This window comes from Gopherus evgoodei, chromosome 3 (genome assembly GCF_007399415.2).
Source record: "Gopherus evgoodei ecotype Sinaloan lineage chromosome 3, rGopEvg1_v1.p, whole genome shotgun sequence".
Taxonomy (NCBI): Eukaryota; Metazoa; Chordata; order Testudines; family Testudinidae; genus Gopherus; species Gopherus evgoodei.
In genome coordinates this window covers 78,712,906-78,729,891 of record NC_044324.1, presented here as the reverse complement: position 1 = coordinate 78,729,891, position 16,986 = coordinate 78,712,906, and the positions used below count along the sequence as shown (strand labels likewise).

Sequence of the window (16,986 nt, the reverse complement as noted above, 5' to 3'; positions counted from 1 at the left end):
TTGGAGCTGTGTGAAAACAATAAATACTTTTCATGAAAAAAATACAGTTTTAGTGAAGGCCATTTTGTGGCCCCAAAATTTCTCTTTAGGTAACGTTTTGTGAGTGTGTGAAATGTCAGTTTTCACATTGAAACCTGGTAAATTTCACACATTTTGATGCAAAAGCTGATTTTTGTTTAAATTAATTACAAATTTTGAGCACTTCTCTCTTCCCGCTCCCAATGTGTAGGAAGCATTTCATAAAGCAGGACCAGCAGTGTGAAGTTGAAATAAATGGAGGGAGTTAGTCTGGAGTTTTTAGAAACAGATTAATTAAATTGCCTCTTGGAGGCATCTTGCTTTCCCTGCTCTGTGAATGAATCCAAGGCTGGAGTCTGGGCTCTGACACCGTTCCCACTCATAGGCCTCAGAGTCCAGGCTTGAGCCCAAGCCCAAACAGTTACAAGGCAATTTTAGCTCTGCAGCCTGACCCCCACCAGCACAAGGCAGCTGATCTGGGCCAGCAGCAGCCATGCTTCTATCACAGTGGAACTGTGCCTTTAGTGCCTAACTGCCATTGATTTCCATAGGAGTTGGGCACCTAAGCACTTTTGGGGTGCTCAGATATTACAGTAACGTGGGCCATATAATACCTAACATAGATAGATCTGTTGGCTTATAGCTGGAGCTGTAACAATTGACACCAGATGAGGGTCTGCTCCCAATCCCAGAATTCAGTCTCCAGGACTGTTAATCTGGCATTTTTCCAGAGCTCCAAAATTCAATCAACATTTTAAAAATGAAATGTAGGGAATTTAGCGCTCATGAACCAGGCACAGTACAGTGCTGTATACGTTTCTCCACAGAGCTTTGCCAGCTAAATTAATCTGGGGCTGCAGCTATTCCGACTATTACCATCCTGGACCTGGTTTAACAGCCACTGCATGTTGTCAGAAGTGTGACATGGTTTTGTGATGTACACAATCTGGGATGAAATCAACGCTTGTTTTTCAATTCTGACCTAACTCAGAAGTTGAACCCAGATCTCTGAAGGTGCAAAGCAAGTGTCTATCAAGGAGAATCTCATGGTCTCTTACAAACCCTTGTGTTTCAGCCGAGTTGCATCATTAAAAAAAATGAGCACGGCCATTGTTTCAGGGGTAGCGTCAAGAAAAATTGGTTTTAAGATGAATTAGAGGGCTATGAAAGTAGCACTAAGACACTCCAGGGCTCTTTAAGCTACTTGTTTATAAATGTTTCAATTGTTCAAAAAGCCCAGTGGCTCACAGCGCATCATAAGCATGCTACAGCCAGACCCAAACAAAATCCTTAAACACAACAACACAAAGGAGCAGACGTGCAAACTTAAAGCCTTGATTCTGCAATCACTTGTGCACATGCTAAACTTTAGTCACTTGAGGAGCCCCACTGATGTCAATGAGACTGCTCGGTAAATTTAGCACATTAAGTGTTTGCATGCCAAGACCCCAAGCTTCTCCTTAGGTCTTGAATCTCAATCCTGCAAACACTTAAGCACATGAATAAATTTATTCACAGGAGCAAGCTCACATGAATTATTGCTCCCATTTACTTCAATGAGAATCAGGGCCAGCTCCAAGGTTTTTGCTGCCCCAAGCAGCAAAAAAAAAAAAAAAAAAAAAAAAAAAAGCCGTGATCAGCTCTATTGCCGTCGGCGGCAATTCGGCAGCTGGTCCTTCCCTCCGACAGGGAGTGAAGGACCCGCCGCCAAATTGCGGCCAAAGAGTCCGACGTGCCGCCCCTTCCCCTTGGCCGCCCCAAGCACCTGCTTGCTGGGCTGGTACCTGGAGCCAGCCCTGATGAGAATGAAAGGTGCCCAACACTTCTGAAAATCAGGGTACTTCCTGGTTGCTACTATTTGTATTGCAATAGTGCCCATGGACCCCAGTTGGGCTCAGTGCCCAGTTGTGCTAAGAACATCTATGTTGACATGGCCCCAGATGAGTTAGGTGCCTGAATGTGGATTATGCACCCAAGTTTGAAAATTTTGTCCAGAGTTATAGACATGTAGGGGCAAGTCTACACTACTACTTAGGTCGATCTATCTTGCGTCGCTCAGGGGTGTGAAAAAGACACACTCCGCCCAGTGACACAAGTTACAGTGACCTAAGCGCTGTTCACGCCGGTGCTATGTCAGCAGGAGACACTCTCCCGACGACATAGCTTCTGCCTCTCTTGGAGATGGAGTAATTATGCCAACTGTCCTGTCTGCATAGAGCATTTTCACCAGATGTGCTACAGTGGTGCAGCCAGTGTAGCACTTCTAGTGTAGACCTGTCATAGGTATTGAGGGTATTAAGCTACAGGTGTAGTTGATATGTTTGAATAATGTAGCACTCTTGTATTAAATGAAGATTACATTATACAATAACCACAGAACAAGCCCTCTTCCTTCCTTGCATTACCACTGATCCCATTAGAGGGGGAGGGAGAGGTGGGAAAGAGGGCTCATCCTCGCCCAGCTCTGCACCTCCTCCAGCTCCCTTTCAATAGAGAGATTTTCTTTGTTTGCTCCTCATTAGTGGCAGTCAGTGGGGAATTTGGCTAAGCATCTGGAGCCCTGGTGGTTGAACAGTTTAGTTTGCAGAGAGACAGGCTTAAAAATGTAGCAGTTTCCTAATGATCACAAGGATTAGTGAGACCAAAAATCTCTTGACATCTTTCTATGACTGATCAACAGCTGTTTAATTCAACAGTATGTTCTGTAGCCACACTGACCTTTAAGAATACCCAGGGTTAGTTGCAGTTTGAAGAGAGCATTTGTTGCTGGATTTCTGTTTTGCTTTAAATATTGTAAGTAATTAATATTCAATTCTTCACTAAGTGTGAAAAAAGTACGTTGATCTAAATTTTGAAGAGCCATAAGCAAAAATCCTACAGTCAGAAAGACTTGAGGTGTTGCTATATGTTAGTTTTGCCTTACAGCTTCACATGCAGAATTCTTGAATTTTTGGCACTTGTAAACCAGCATAAAGAAAATTGGGATTTAGTTAAAATCAGCCTGTGGGAAGTTCATATGGCTTTAGGTATTGGAGTGTCATCTACCATGGAAGGACTGTGAGAACTGGTTATTAAGTAACATAAATCTATGTGGGTAATTCAAGGCACACAGTTAATCTAACAACCAGAGCTGATTTCCAAACTAGTGTATGGGCTTTGGCAGCTTTGCTATGCAGTTTCTTAGACTCTCACTACTCTACTATAGATTGATATGCATATCCATTTTGTTTGAGTTTTTTTCAAGCCCTGAAATAGGGAAGAAATAACGGCAAAGAACTGGACAAGAATATGACATATACTTTTTGCATATTATGTTGCCACGATAATCAGAAATATACTGATTCTGATATCAGGTAGGGAAATGGGTAGATTCAACAAAAGGAAGTGGCTCTAGATTGTTGCACACTTGTCACACTCTGGAATTTAGTGAGAAGAGTTGAGCGGTATCAGGTGCATGTTCATAACACGGAGACCAGAGGATTGAGTGTTGTAAGCCAATGATCGCTAACGTAATTGCCTGAATAAACAATCCCCTCTGCTGAAGAAATCAATGGGTTTTGCAGGATGTTTGTTCTAATTTTCCTGTTAATGAGATCTCTTTATATAGAGAGCTTTTAATCAAGAAATGCAATGGATTATTTTCCTATCTCTGCCTCAGATTTTCTGTGGTCTTGGACAAATCATCTAATCTCTCTGTGCATTGGTTTCCCAATTTATAAATATGGTGATAATGTGTTCAGACTAATCAAAGACATGTTTGCCTGGCATGTGTGTATACATAGGTAATAAATATACATCTGTTGTTAAAATTTCTTAGTATTGTACAGTGAGACTTCATTTTCCAGAGCACAAATATCATGTAATTTTTACTCATACAATCGCTGTAGCGTATCGATTTACATAGTGATATGGAGAGACAGGGAATTTAAATGAAAATTACAAAGTATATGCAAAATAAATGTGTGGATGGCACCACAGTCTTGCCTGTCACTTAAGCCTGTAACCTGGGCATGGTCTTTGACTCAGCCTGCATGCAAGGATCTAGAGACACGTCTGTGTCTAAATCTTGCTGATTCTTTCTGCATAACGTATCTAAGATATGGCCTTTCTCATCCATCTACACAGCTAAAACTATCGTCCAGGGTGGTGGTATCTCGTGTTTCAATTACTGCAGCTTCCTTCTCTCTGGCCTTGACAAACACAATCTCGCCCCTCTTGTCTTCATTCAGAATCCTGCTGCAAAAATAATTTCCTAGCCCACCATATCAACCCCACCCCATTGAATCCCTCCACTGGCTCCCCCTTCTCTGTCACATCAGACATAAACTACTTGCCTTCCCTTTCAAGGCCCTTTATGGCCTATTCCCAATCTACCTATCATCTGTTATTTGTTACTGAGGTGGCGACTCCAACCTCCAATCAGCCCATGATGCCTTCTTCCATCACTCACTTCTTACATTTTCAGAAAGCACCTTCATGCTTTCTTCCAAGCTCCATTCATGTTTGGGAGGAGCTCCCCATAAACAACTACAAAGCTACCTCATTATCCTCCTTCAAATCCCACCCTTAAAACTCTCCTTGGCCATGATGCCCACAAAACACTTGACAAAGGTTAGGCCACTGGTGTGCTGAGAACACCACCTGTCTTGATGAAGAGTAATGTCTCATTGATTTCTGGTGCTCTACCATCTGACTGTCTGTATCCATCTGTTGTCTTTTGTTTTATACTTAGATTGTAAGCTCTTTTGGGGCAGGGACTATCCTTTGCTCTGCGTTTGTACAGTGTTTAGCACAGTGGGATCTAGGTCCATGATAAGGGCTTCTAGGGGCTATAATAATACAATTAATTAATAATAATTCCTATTTCTCTCTTATAAATTGGAGTGCAGGCTATATGGGAATTCATACCCATTTGATTAATTTCACTAGTTCCCTGCTGCTAAATCAAACTAACCACACCATCTGCATTTCTGTACTATTCTTCACCTCTTTGCTACCCCACCTCCAGCTTCCCCTTATCTGTATCTTCACTCCTCTTATGCATCACCTCGTTTCACTCACTCCATATGCTTGTGCTTTCCTGCAGGCTCCCATCTCCTTCATTTTCTCATAACCTCAGCTCCGCACACGTGCTGAAGAGAAGGAAAAGAAGAAAAACAATGATAATCGCCATTGACTTCAGTAGGAATCTGTCTGTGAAAAGCAGAGTAAACATTTCTACTTAAGTCAATAGAAGTAATTGAAGTCAATTTTACTCAGACTTTCCCTCAGTAATATTTGAGATAAGGACCTCAGGATTTGGGCTTGCAGGTTTAATTATTTTTCTTTTTCTTCTTCCTCTCTAACTATTCCATTCACTCTTTTATTGTTACCTCAGGATCTTGCTCTTACTTAACTATGGGGGTGGAAGGAAGCAAAAAGAGTCATCGATGTAAGAATATGATAAAACCAATCTCAGTCCTCCCCTCCTCCTGACTCCCGAATGTGTCCATCTTTAAACTGATCACCCAGAGAGGGGATGTCTTTATTTTGGGTTTTGTAATGTTCAAACACACAACAGATTGAACCGTTAGGGGTTGCCCTTGCACTATGATAAGCGCCATTTATCTCAGTGCAAAACGGAGCCCTGGATGCACAAAAGTGAAAAAGATGATACAACATTAGAGTGCAGCACTATCATTTCATTTTCAAGGGAACGGGGCAAATGTGAATTTACGTTCCCTTTCCTCCCAGCTGCTGTTCCTTTTTCTTTTCTTTTTTTTTTTTTTTTTTTTTTTTTTGTATTCTGTGTTCAGGCACACCTGGGAACTGCAGCATGTGGATGTGATTTGATTTAAATCATCATAGCTTTGTATGCAAAGTATGGAATCTACTCTGAGGATGTATTTAGTGACAATAAATAATAAGTGCTTTCCACAGCAAAAGCCAGATTGCACCTCTGCCCTAAGGACAATCTAGTGCTGCTGTTGGTCCTAGAAATTTCAAAGGGTTTGGGGACATGGTCCTGCCCCCTTCCACAATAGCCAGCAAAGCTGAGCATGTGGGAGTTGGACATAGGGACAGTTGTTGACATGCCTGCTCTGTGTCCCTGGAGTCTTTCTGGCTGAGTTGTCTACAATGCCTCCAGGGAATCCTGCTGCTGTGCACGATCCCAGTGAAGGAAGCAGCTTTGCCACAATATAACCCCGAATATACAAAGACCTTGAGGGATGGATGTATCAACAGCCAAATATATTTGCATGATCATAAAATAACTTGATCTTTGAGATATTTAATTTAAATCATTTCACTGCTGTCTGGATTAAGGCTTTCTGAAAGTCAGACACCAACAGTTTAATATATTATAATCCCCCCTTCTGCCATGTCATCTAATGTAATATTATTGTGCCTGCTTCTGTGTCAGGTCTAAATCCCTATGGCACTTAGTTATTCTGCTCACATAAGGTTCAGCATAAAGCTGTGTATAAGAAAATGAATTAATTTAAGAGACTTCCTTACTGTCATACTCAGAGCAGCAATCTTTTCTAACAAACAGACTGGAGAGACATATCACAGGGTCAACTAAATGAATATTGTTATAGTGAATGCATGCTGTCTATCCAACGATATCAAGGGAATTAATAAAAGACTATTATTATTCTTTCATACCATGGCCCACAGTATAGCATCCTTACATGTTTGAGCAAAGAAGAGATATTAATGAATGTTGTTATATCCTTGGGGGCAGCCGATTTAGGAAGAAATCACTTGAGGCAGACAGCTAACAAAACTACCATTTATTTACAGACAGAGCTCACCTAACCGGCCGAAGCTGGCTAGGCTATCCCCTAATAATCTAACTCAGTTGCCATAGGAACAAAAACCATGACAACCAAATACACAACATATTCTTTCCCCCCTAATAAGAACATCCCCTAAATAAAATACACACTAGACTAGAGAAGGAGGGTAGACTGCCTCCATTCCTGGCTAAACCCTGGGGATTATTTTGCCCCATAACCGTGGGTTCGCCCTAGCTAAAGATCCAGCCGATGAGGAGGCCTTCTGTCTCTAGATGGATTACGGTGAACTTCTGGTGTTGTTGCACCTGAAAGCACCATGGGCTCAGGGTCCGCAGCACGAACAGGTGAGGAGGTGGTATCAGCTCATGCTGGGCAAAGGGGTATCTGAGCTGCCGGCAGTAATGGAGGAGAACAGTCAGGAACAGGTGATTCGTGATTCGGTGTCTCACCGGAAGAGGTGAAGTCAGACCACTCAACTGCAGATGTGTCCTGAGGACTGGCATGACCTGGCAACAGCTGATCTACATGTCACCGCCAGGTAAGATTCTCTGCAGTCCGGACTGTGTAGGAAACAGGTCCTGTTTGAGTGATGATCGTGGCAGGGGCCCATTTAGCTCTGGAAGTATAATTCCGAGTCAAAACTGGCTGTCTCGGGCTAAAGGTTCAGTCTTTTGCTCTGGGTGCCCATCTGATGACTTGATATTGCTGCTAATGTTGCACAATTTGTTGGGGTTCAGAAGGTTTCAGCAGATCAAAGCAAGTGCGCAGCTGTCGTCCCATCATTAGAAAGGCCAGGGATGCCTGGGTCGTAGCATGAGGTGTGTTTCTGTAGGAAAGTAAGAAGGTATCCAGACGCTTTTGAATGGAGTGTTGTCCCCTTGCTGATTTCAAAGCGTGTTTCATTGTCTGCACAAATCTTTCAGCTAATCCGTTGGTGGATGGATGATATGGGCTGACGTGATGTGGTGTATCCCATTTGCCTTCATAAAATTTTGAAACTCCTGAGTTACAAACTGCGGTCCGTTGTCGCTCACAAGTTGTTCTGGCAGACCGAAACAACTAAAGAGTCTCCGTAGTTTTTGGATAGTACTCTTTGCAGTAGTGGACTGCATTATAGAGACTTCTGGCCATTTAGAATGGGCATCTACTGCCACCAAGAACATGCTTCCTTCAAGGGGGCCAGCGAAGTCAATGTGAATACGTTGTCACTGGTTTTCAGGCCAGTCCCATGGGTGTAGGGGTGCCCACTGGGGTGCATTCCTCACACTCTGACATGACATACAAGCTTTTACCTTCTCTTCAATAGCACTGTCCAATCCAGGCCACCAGAAATAGCTTCGTGCAATTTCCTTCATGCGCACTATTCCACAGTGACCGGCATGTAGCTGTTTTAACATCTGTGATCTCGGTGGTGGTGGAATAATGACACGTCTCCCCCACAACAAACAACCAGATTGGACCAATAACTCTGTCCTCCTGGACTTGTAGGTAACAAGATCAGGTGAGACCGGAGAGGTTTATTGAGATTTTCCATGCATCACCAGGTCCATACCTTGGGACAATACTGGATCAATGCGAGTTGCCTTCTTTATCTGAGTAGCAGTGATGGGTGTATTCTCTACCTGTTCAAAGTAGAAGATTTCTTTTGGGCACTATCTTGATGTTTGACCGGCAAAGGCAACCTTGAGAGGCCATCTGCCTTGCCATGTGGAGTGGATTTCCAATATTTGATTTCATATGTGTGTGCTGAAAGTAACAATGCCTAGCGTTGCATACGACTAGCAGCTAATGGGGCCTGTGTAGGGTCCAAAAATTGACGTCAGAGGTTGATGGTCTGTGAGAAGACTAAACTTTTGCCCAAACAGGTACTGATGAAACTTCCGAATTCCAAAAACAATTCCTAATGCCTCACATTCGATTTGGGCATAATTAGTTTCTGCTTTGCTTAAAGTGCATGAAGCAAAAGTAATAGGTCTCTCTTCTCCCGAAGGCATAATGTGTGACACGACTGCTCCCACTCCATAAGGGGAGGCATCGCAGGCCAATTGTAGGGGTAAGGATGGATCAAAGTGCATTAGAACTTCAGAATTTAGCAATGCATCCTTAGCTTTGTTAAATGCAACATCTCAGGCTTCAGTCCACTTCCAGGCGTTGTTCTGCCCCAGGAGCTCATGAAGTGGTTTTAGCAGTGTGGCTAACTGTGAGATGAACTTTCCATAATAGTTCAGTAGTCCTAGAAACGAGCGCAGCTGGCTTACATTTCGAGGTGGGGGAGCCTCCACAATAGCTTTAACTTTTGCAGGGGCCTTATGAAGACCTGCAGAATCAATGATGTGTCCCAAATATTCAACAGGGGGCTTGAAGAATTCACACTTGTCTTTGCAAACTCATAGGCCATACTCTTCCAGTCTTTGTAGGGTAGCCTCTAAATTCTTTAAGTGATCCTCTTCATTCCTTCCAGTGACCAGGATATCATCCAGATAGCACTGAACTCCTGACAAGCCACACAAGATCTGGTCCATAGCCCTCTGGAACAGGGCAGGAGCAGACGTTAATCCGAAGGGTAGGTGACAGTATCAATAAAGCCCCTTATGAGTCACAATAGTCAACAGCTCTTGGGACTTTTCATCAGAGAGCATCTGTAAATATGCTTGACTCAGATCAATCTTACTGAACTTTTGTCCCCCAGCCAGGCCTGCGAAGAGGTCATCAATGCGGGGAAGCGGGTATTGTTCTGCACACAACACTGGGTTGACAGTGACTTTAAAATCACCGCAAATCTGGAGAGAGCCATCTTTCTTCACTATTGGAATGATAGGAGTGGCCCATGAGCTATGGGTAACTGATATTAGGACTCCATTGGTGACCAGGCGCTCCAGATCTGCTTCAACTTTTGGCCTGATGGCATATGGCACAGTTTGGGCTTTCAGATATTTTGGTGAACTGTCAGGTTTAATGTTCAATGTCACAGTGATTCCCTTCATACTTCCCAAATCATCTCCAAAAACAGCAGCATGTTTCCTTAGTATAGGGGTTAAACTGGTTTCTTCTTTAGTAATCTGGTGCACTTCTGCCCAGTTCAGCTGAATCTTTCCAAGCCAAGACCTACCCATTAAGGCTGGGTAGTTACCTCTCACCACAAACAGTGGCAATTTAGCAGCCTGTCCATTGAGCTCCACCAACATGGGCACAGCTTCTCCCGTATACGTCTTCAGAACAGTTTTTGTTGCCTTAAGCGGAAAATGCTGTAGCTTTTCCTTATACACAGTCTTGGAGACCAGTGAGACGGCTGCACCGGTGTCCAGTTCCATGCGTATAGGTTTGCCATCCAACAACGGGGTTACTCAGTATTCATGTGAGCCCACCGCCAAAGACAAAACATGCAGTGGCACTTCCTCTTGCGATGAGGTGTCACTTTGATCATCCTGGGTCTGCTCTAGGGTACTCAGGGTTCCTCTTTTTGTCGGCCAGACCACAGACCTCTTTTTCTTTTGTTTACAGGCACACTCAGTGTGTCCCTTTTTGCCACAGTGTCGACACACCAGGTCCTTACACCAGCATTCTGATGCCTTGTGACCTGGCTTACCACAACGATAACATTCTTGACTCTGCACAGTTTTGTGGGTAGGTTCTTGTGACACTTTTTGCACCCTAGGGGATGCACCAATGTATTGCGCCTCCCTTGTAGCCAGTTCCATGGAGACAGCAATATCAACAGCCTTCTGTAATGTAAGCTGAGCCTCTGTCAGTAGGCACTTCCGTGTAGCTTCACTGTAGAGGCCACACACTAACCTGTCACGTAGGGCATCATTCAACATCTCTTTAAATTCACAGTGTTCTGCTAGCTTTTTTAAAATTGCTACAAATTGTACAACTGTTTCATCTTCTTTTTGGTCTCTTTTGTGGAACCAATATCTTTCAGCAATTACCAGTGGTTTTGGGGAAAAATGGGACCCCAGGATTTCCACGACGTCACTGTAAGATTTAGTCTCAGGCTTAACAGGGTGTAGTAAGCTGCGTAGCAGGGAGTAGGTTTTAGCCCCTACAACACTTAAGAATATTGGCACCTTCTTCGCTTCTGTAATGTCATTTGCAATAACAAAAAGCTCAAAACGCTCGCTATACACATGCCTCTGCACTATATTCTCATCAAAAGGTTCCAGTGGCCCAGTCAGAGTAGCCATGATTTTTAGTTTCACTTTCACAGTCAGTGCAAACAAGCAGTTTTTTTGTTTGTTTGTTCTTTACCTTGACTTCTACTTCCTTCTGTTACTGGAGCAGCACCAGAATCCCATCCTCGTTGCCACTTGTTATATCCTTGGGGGCAGTCGGTTTAGGAAGAAATCACTTGAGGCCAGACAGCAGACAGCTAACAAAACCACCATTTATTTATAGACACAGAGCTCACCTAACTGGCCGAAGCTGGCTGGGCTATCCCCTAATAATCTAACTCAGTTGCCATAGGAACAAAAACCATGACAACCAAATACACAACATTAATGTTATATAATGGCTAATACCACAATTGTGTTTCTACCCCACTGATTTTACTGCAAGTCAAAAATGACCTTGTTATAAATAGAAATAAGATGTTGTTAACTACTTGAAAGTCTACCTTATTAAAGAGATCTGGAATTAACTGAGAAGGAACATTCCTTTACAATGTTATAAAGATGTTGTTTGTCTTAATATTCAACATTTTTTGATAGTAACATGGCTAATAATTTTAGATCACTTGATAGTCTAAATAATCACAGAGTTGAATAAGGTGTGGATATGTCCAAGGTTTAACCCAGTATAAACAACTTCAAATGGGAAATCAGCGTATTAAAATGCCACATGTATGATACAAGTTAATTGACTGATTTCACCTTATTAGACTCCACAGCCAGTCAATTGAAGAGGCTGAATGAACAGTAAAATACTAAAACCTGCTGATTTATACAGTACTTGCACTTAAAAAAAAATGAAGTCCCCATTACAGTTTACCAAAAATAGAACTTTATAAAATTTCACTATGGCAGTATATGAGAAATGAGTTGATGATTAACAAGGCTGATTAGTTTCTAGTGGACACACGTTCCTATTGCATGTAGTGAACTATTAATTTAACAGCCTTAAGCAGTCAGCAGCAGGACCTCAAAGAGTGTGAAGGAAACCAAAGGAAAATATATGACAAGAAGTAGAGCTTAAAAAAGGAAAACAGTGAAAATAGATCTGAAAAGAAAATGGTATGATTGTGCCACGTTTGCTCCCACTGATGAATTCTTTCCCAGCCCACAGTAAACGTAGTGGTTGGTGTGTGGGCAAATGCTACAGTAGGATCAGCAACAGCTGTAGGGATCTTCTTAGCTGGCATGCACTTATTTGATTTGCTACTCACCATCTAGTCCTGTTTTTTCAGTGGTGAACAATGCTCACACTAATTAAACAGGTAGACCTAGAGAAAGGGTTCTTAAACAATTTCTCAAGCCTTGTCTACATTAGGAAAATTAATTTTTCAGCCCCATCAATGGTAGCAACAATGGAAATATTACCTGCCACTCACTTATTCTACAGCTTCCACTGTCGCTACCACCAGTGGACCTACACTGGGGCAGAAAAACATGTACAGGTTTTCCCAGTGTATGTGCACTCATAGTCTGAACAACTCCACTCTCACTTTAGATTTTGTGGGCTGCCTCACCTTCCATTCACCTTAACATCCCAATAGCCACTAAATAAATCTCTCAGTTTGCAAAGTAATATTAAGAAATAATTTTATGTGTTCCTATCTGTCTTCAATAAAATGCAGCAGCTGGAAACAAGGAGAGCCAGCTCTGCATGGGCCACCAAGTATCTACAGACCACAGCTTGGGAGTAACTGACCTAGAGAACAGTCTATTCACTAATCTTCTCACGTCTGTCTTTTTTTAAAGTCTAATGTAGGCAGATTTATAATCTGGGAAGTTTTTCCCATTTGTTTTCAAAGGAAATGACCCGTTGTGCTAGACAGGGATTTGTCAGCTATTAAAGTTATACTCCATCTAAGTGCATTTTGAATTCTGGGGTGATTCTGAAACAAAAATAAATGCTTGAGTTGCACAGTCACTGTCTCTGTTTCCAATATAGGGATGGGTTTGCCTTCACATATGCAGAGATTTCATCCAAGATATTTTCTTCTTAACTAAGAGGCAGATGAACTTGCCTGAGCAGTGCTGCCACTACAGCTGTGCAGGAACTGGAATTTCCCTCCCATGGAAAATTTCTCATTCAGAAAAAAAAGGAATTAATTACAAATCAGAGTCAAAAACCAGATCTGCAAAATTTCCCATGGGAGGGACATTTTCAAAAAGTTTCATGTTGGAAGAACCAAAACAGAATTTTAAAAGTTTCCTGTCCCCCCTTCCCAGGCTTCCTGGCTCTGTGACAGCTTGTCAGATGAGCTAGGGAGACTGGGAGCTTGGAAACTGGGGCTCACAGGGCTTCTTGGCTCCTCACCACCATACTGTCACTGAACTGGGCTTGCGTAGTTGCTTAATTCCAATGACATTAGGCACTTACGTTGTTTCTATTCATTTGTACGCACATTTAAACCTTCAAATATGAATAAAATCTGCGCCATGCCCTTCCACCTTTAATGACTCCCTCTTCATAAAACCTAAATCCTCCCTTGCCCCATCACCAGGGCCCATAAGACAACAAAAGTAGGTGGTGATAAGTAACAGTCACCATGGATTTGTCAAGACCAAATGGTGTCAAATCAACCTGACAGCTTTCTTTGACAGGGTAACAAGCCTTGTGGGGTGGGGGAAGCGGTTTAGTAAGTCTTTTGATACTGTCTTGCAGGACCTTCTCATAAACAAACTATGTAAATACAACCTAGATGCAAACATCATTCTGGGATGTATTAGCAGGAGTGTTATAGGCAAGACATGAGAAACAATTCTTCTGCTTTACTCCGCCCTGATTTGGCCTCAACTGGAGTATTGTGTCCATTTCTGGGCGCCTCATTTCAGGAAAGATGTGGACAAATTGGAGAAAGTCCAGCGAGGAAAACAAAAATGATTAAAGGTCTAGAAAACATGACTATGAGGAAAGATTGAAAAAATTGGATGTGTTTGGTCTGGAGAAGAGAAGACTCAGGGGGGACGTGATAATTTTCAAGTACAGAAAGGATTGTTACAAGGAGGAGGGAAAAATTGTTCTTGTTTACCTCTGAGGACAGGACAAAAAGCAATGGGCTTAAATTGCAGCAAGGGAGATTTAGGTTGGACATTAGGAAAAACTTCCTAACTGTCAGGGTAGTTAAGCACTGGAATAAGTTACCTAGGGAGGCTGTGGAATCTCCATCGTTGGAGATATTTAAGAGCAGTTTAGACAAACACCTGTCAGGGATGGTCTAGATAATACTTAGTCCTGCCATATGTGCAGGGGACTGGACTAGATGACCTCTCGAGATCCCTTCCAGTTCTATGATTCTATGAAAACCAGTATAGTTGCAAGCTGGGATTCTGTGGGGAGCTTGTGCAGTGTGTTCCTCACCCCATGCAGCTGTCATATGTAGGGGCACCTCTATGGCTTCATGAAATGTGTTTGAGGAAGGCAAGTTGTGGAGAGGGGGAGTGAGTGGCATGTGTGGCTAGTGGATCCACAACTACATGGATCTGTTTGCAACCCCTCAACACAGTAGGCAGGACCAAAGTACCTTCTGCTTTAATGGGCCCACTCAAATGCTTAGAGATAAGCACATGTTGAAGTATGTTGCTGGTTGTGGTCAGACTGCTCAGCACCTTTCTGGATCAAGCCCAAAACACATACTTGAAATTCCACCTCACGTGTTTTTGTCCCAATGTGGAATCCTTATTAGCACATTCAGTAACTCAGTCAGGCTAATATTTCTCAGACTGCTGCTATACTTCTCCAGATCAGCATGGCTACTGAAAAACTGCATGAATGCAGCAGGCTGCAGCAATATAAATGGAACAGATGAGCTATGTCACTTGCAGTGCTCCTTTAACCCTGCCCTTGCACTGTATTGTACCACAGTGGGATATGTCAAAGAACTGGCAATATCAGTGCAGGTGGCCCAGTCATGGTAATCGGCCTAGATTCATGCCCTGCTGATACTGTGCTGACTTATCCTACTGAAGCACCTGCTGCTGTGTGTGAACTCCCCTTTTCTACAACAGAAATGGATATAATGTTTTATCCAATCCCTGCCCCCAAACAGATGTTGGAGGCCGTGTACCACAGCAGAAATGGCAGTAGGGTAGATGATACCTTGTAAGCTAGAAGCCCTATTGGAATCTCAGAATGGAGGTTTTCTAGCTGTCTTGGTAAATGTATGTTATTTAAAGTGCTTGCTATTGGAATTAGTATTCATGATGATGTCATTATATTATTATTTAATATTGATGTAAAAGTAGCACTTACAGGTCAGGATCAGGGTCCCCCATTGAGCTAGGTACTATACAAAACATGAAGGTGTCACAGCCCTTGCCTGGAACAGCTTACAAGATATTGCTTTGCAACAACATCAGATTCTTTAAAACACAACTAAAACAACTGCATAATGATAACGACTTCAAATTAGAGACAAGTGAGCACTTTTTACTTAACTTCAAGCACACCTGAATACTGAAAGTTTGATTCAGATTGAACTTCTATGAATTCAAATTCAGTTTAGGAGAGACTGGAAAAAGGAGGGAGAGGAGAGATTGTCCACAATGGACAAAGGAATGAGAGAAGAGGAGAAAGAAAAATCTGTTTAAAAAATAGGATGTAAAATGGAATATGAGTAAAATGAGCAGGATTTGGCCCTATGAGAGTAATTGTCCACTGTGGAAATGGTATCGTTTCTAGTAGCAAGGGAGTTTGCTTTTATTGTAGAATGATTTCATGCTTATTTATCCTTTGTGGATTATCTGGCTGTTCATTTTGGAATGACTATGAAAACTTTTTAAAGTGACTGTTATTTAATAATCAAAGAAACACATGGCAATTTGAGACCAGAAAATGACAGAGCTCTCAAAAATTCACACAAGATGAATGGAGCTTGTCACATTGTAAGGTTTGTTAGTTTGTTTGTTTTTCATTTCTTTTGTTATCAGCAAAGTGAAATCTCAAGGATTGTGGTTTCTTCCTCTTATTGTCCTGTATCTTCATCAGGATTTCTTTATAAAGAACTAAGATTTATAATGGGCTAGCTCTGCATTAGGAACCTTTCTAAAATGCTTCACCCCCACTATGGATGAGCCGTACACAAGTAGAGTCAGTGCTGGAGACATGCAAAGGGAAAAAAAAGATATTGGGATTATTATCTTGGCTGTCTCGCCAAGGAACCACAGATACAAGAAATTACGACATTGGCCCAAAAATGGTTTGAACACTATTTTATAAAGGTAACTAAAGTCAGATGATATAAAGGGATAGTATTTAAATGTCTAACTCTCATTCTACTACAGGTCCTGCCATTCCTGTTGGGGTGGATGTACAGGTTGAAAGCTTGGACAGTATTTCTGAGGTCGATATGGTACGTAACACTCTTTTAAGCCTTGATTATTCCTAGTCAGGATAAGTCCCATATCTGGGTTTCAGTTTATCTATCAGATGCAGGCAAATGCAGTAAAAACAACTTTTAGCAATTTTGAAAGGCCTATAATCAGAACTAAAGTCTTAATAAAGGTAGACACTGTTCAGAGTCATCATGAGGACTTGAGATAAAAATGATTAAAATTGCAAGGGAACAAAGACCTTGAAAAGAAAATGAGCATGATCTTGGTTGATATGCAGGAGTCAGGAATATGAACAATTGCCTGCTGTGCTCATTTCATTGTACCATGTACTGGAATTCATGTCACTTGGGTTCAGGTAGCTATAATAACTCTTGTGAGGATCATGAAAGCCTTACTTATTTTTAAATTTATTGTGGAACCAAAAAATCTATTCTTAAATGTATGGATCTGTGAAGTACATTAGAAGAACTAATTAATATAATAAATCAAAACAAGCTGTTTCCTACCTTCTCATCTCTGGAGGCAGTCTGTCCAATTCAGAATGGACTTTGCCTCTATCTATTCTGAATTTGTGATGGATAACCAGATTTCAGTTACCAGTGCGGTCACTCCAGAACTTAGGAACAGCACTAAATTCAGTTGTAATATAGTCTTACTGTGTTTTTTAAAAAGGAAAGAAATGTGGATCC

At 42.0% G+C, this 16,986-nt stretch overlaps 2 protein-coding genes across 4 annotated transcripts in view; one reads left to right on the top strand and one right to left on the bottom strand.

Moving 5' to 3' along the window:
- The window catches only part of PM20D2 (peptidase M20 domain containing 2), a 242,824-nt gene that overhangs the window by 7,653 nt on the left and 218,185 nt on the right, over positions 1-16,986 (bottom strand). Inside the window, exon 8 of one of the 3 annotated variants that reach the window (XM_030555925.1) lies at positions 5,066-5,150. The exons of 1 other annotated variant lie outside the window; for it this stretch is intronic. The gene's annotated coding sequence lies outside the window, so the exon portion shown is untranslated. The remainder of the gene's footprint in view (positions 1-5,065; positions 5,151-16,986) is intronic. One more of the 3 variants, XM_030555924.1, reaches the window with a different exon arrangement.
- Positions 1-16,986, top strand: part of GABRR2 (gamma-aminobutyric acid type A receptor rho2 subunit) — a 61,697-nt gene that overhangs the window by 27,117 nt on the left and 17,594 nt on the right. The window contains exon 3 of the mRNA XM_030555918.1: positions 16,247-16,314. Coding sequence (XP_030411778.1) covers positions 16,247-16,314 — 68 coding nt within the window. The remainder of the gene's footprint in view (positions 1-16,246; positions 16,315-16,986) is intronic.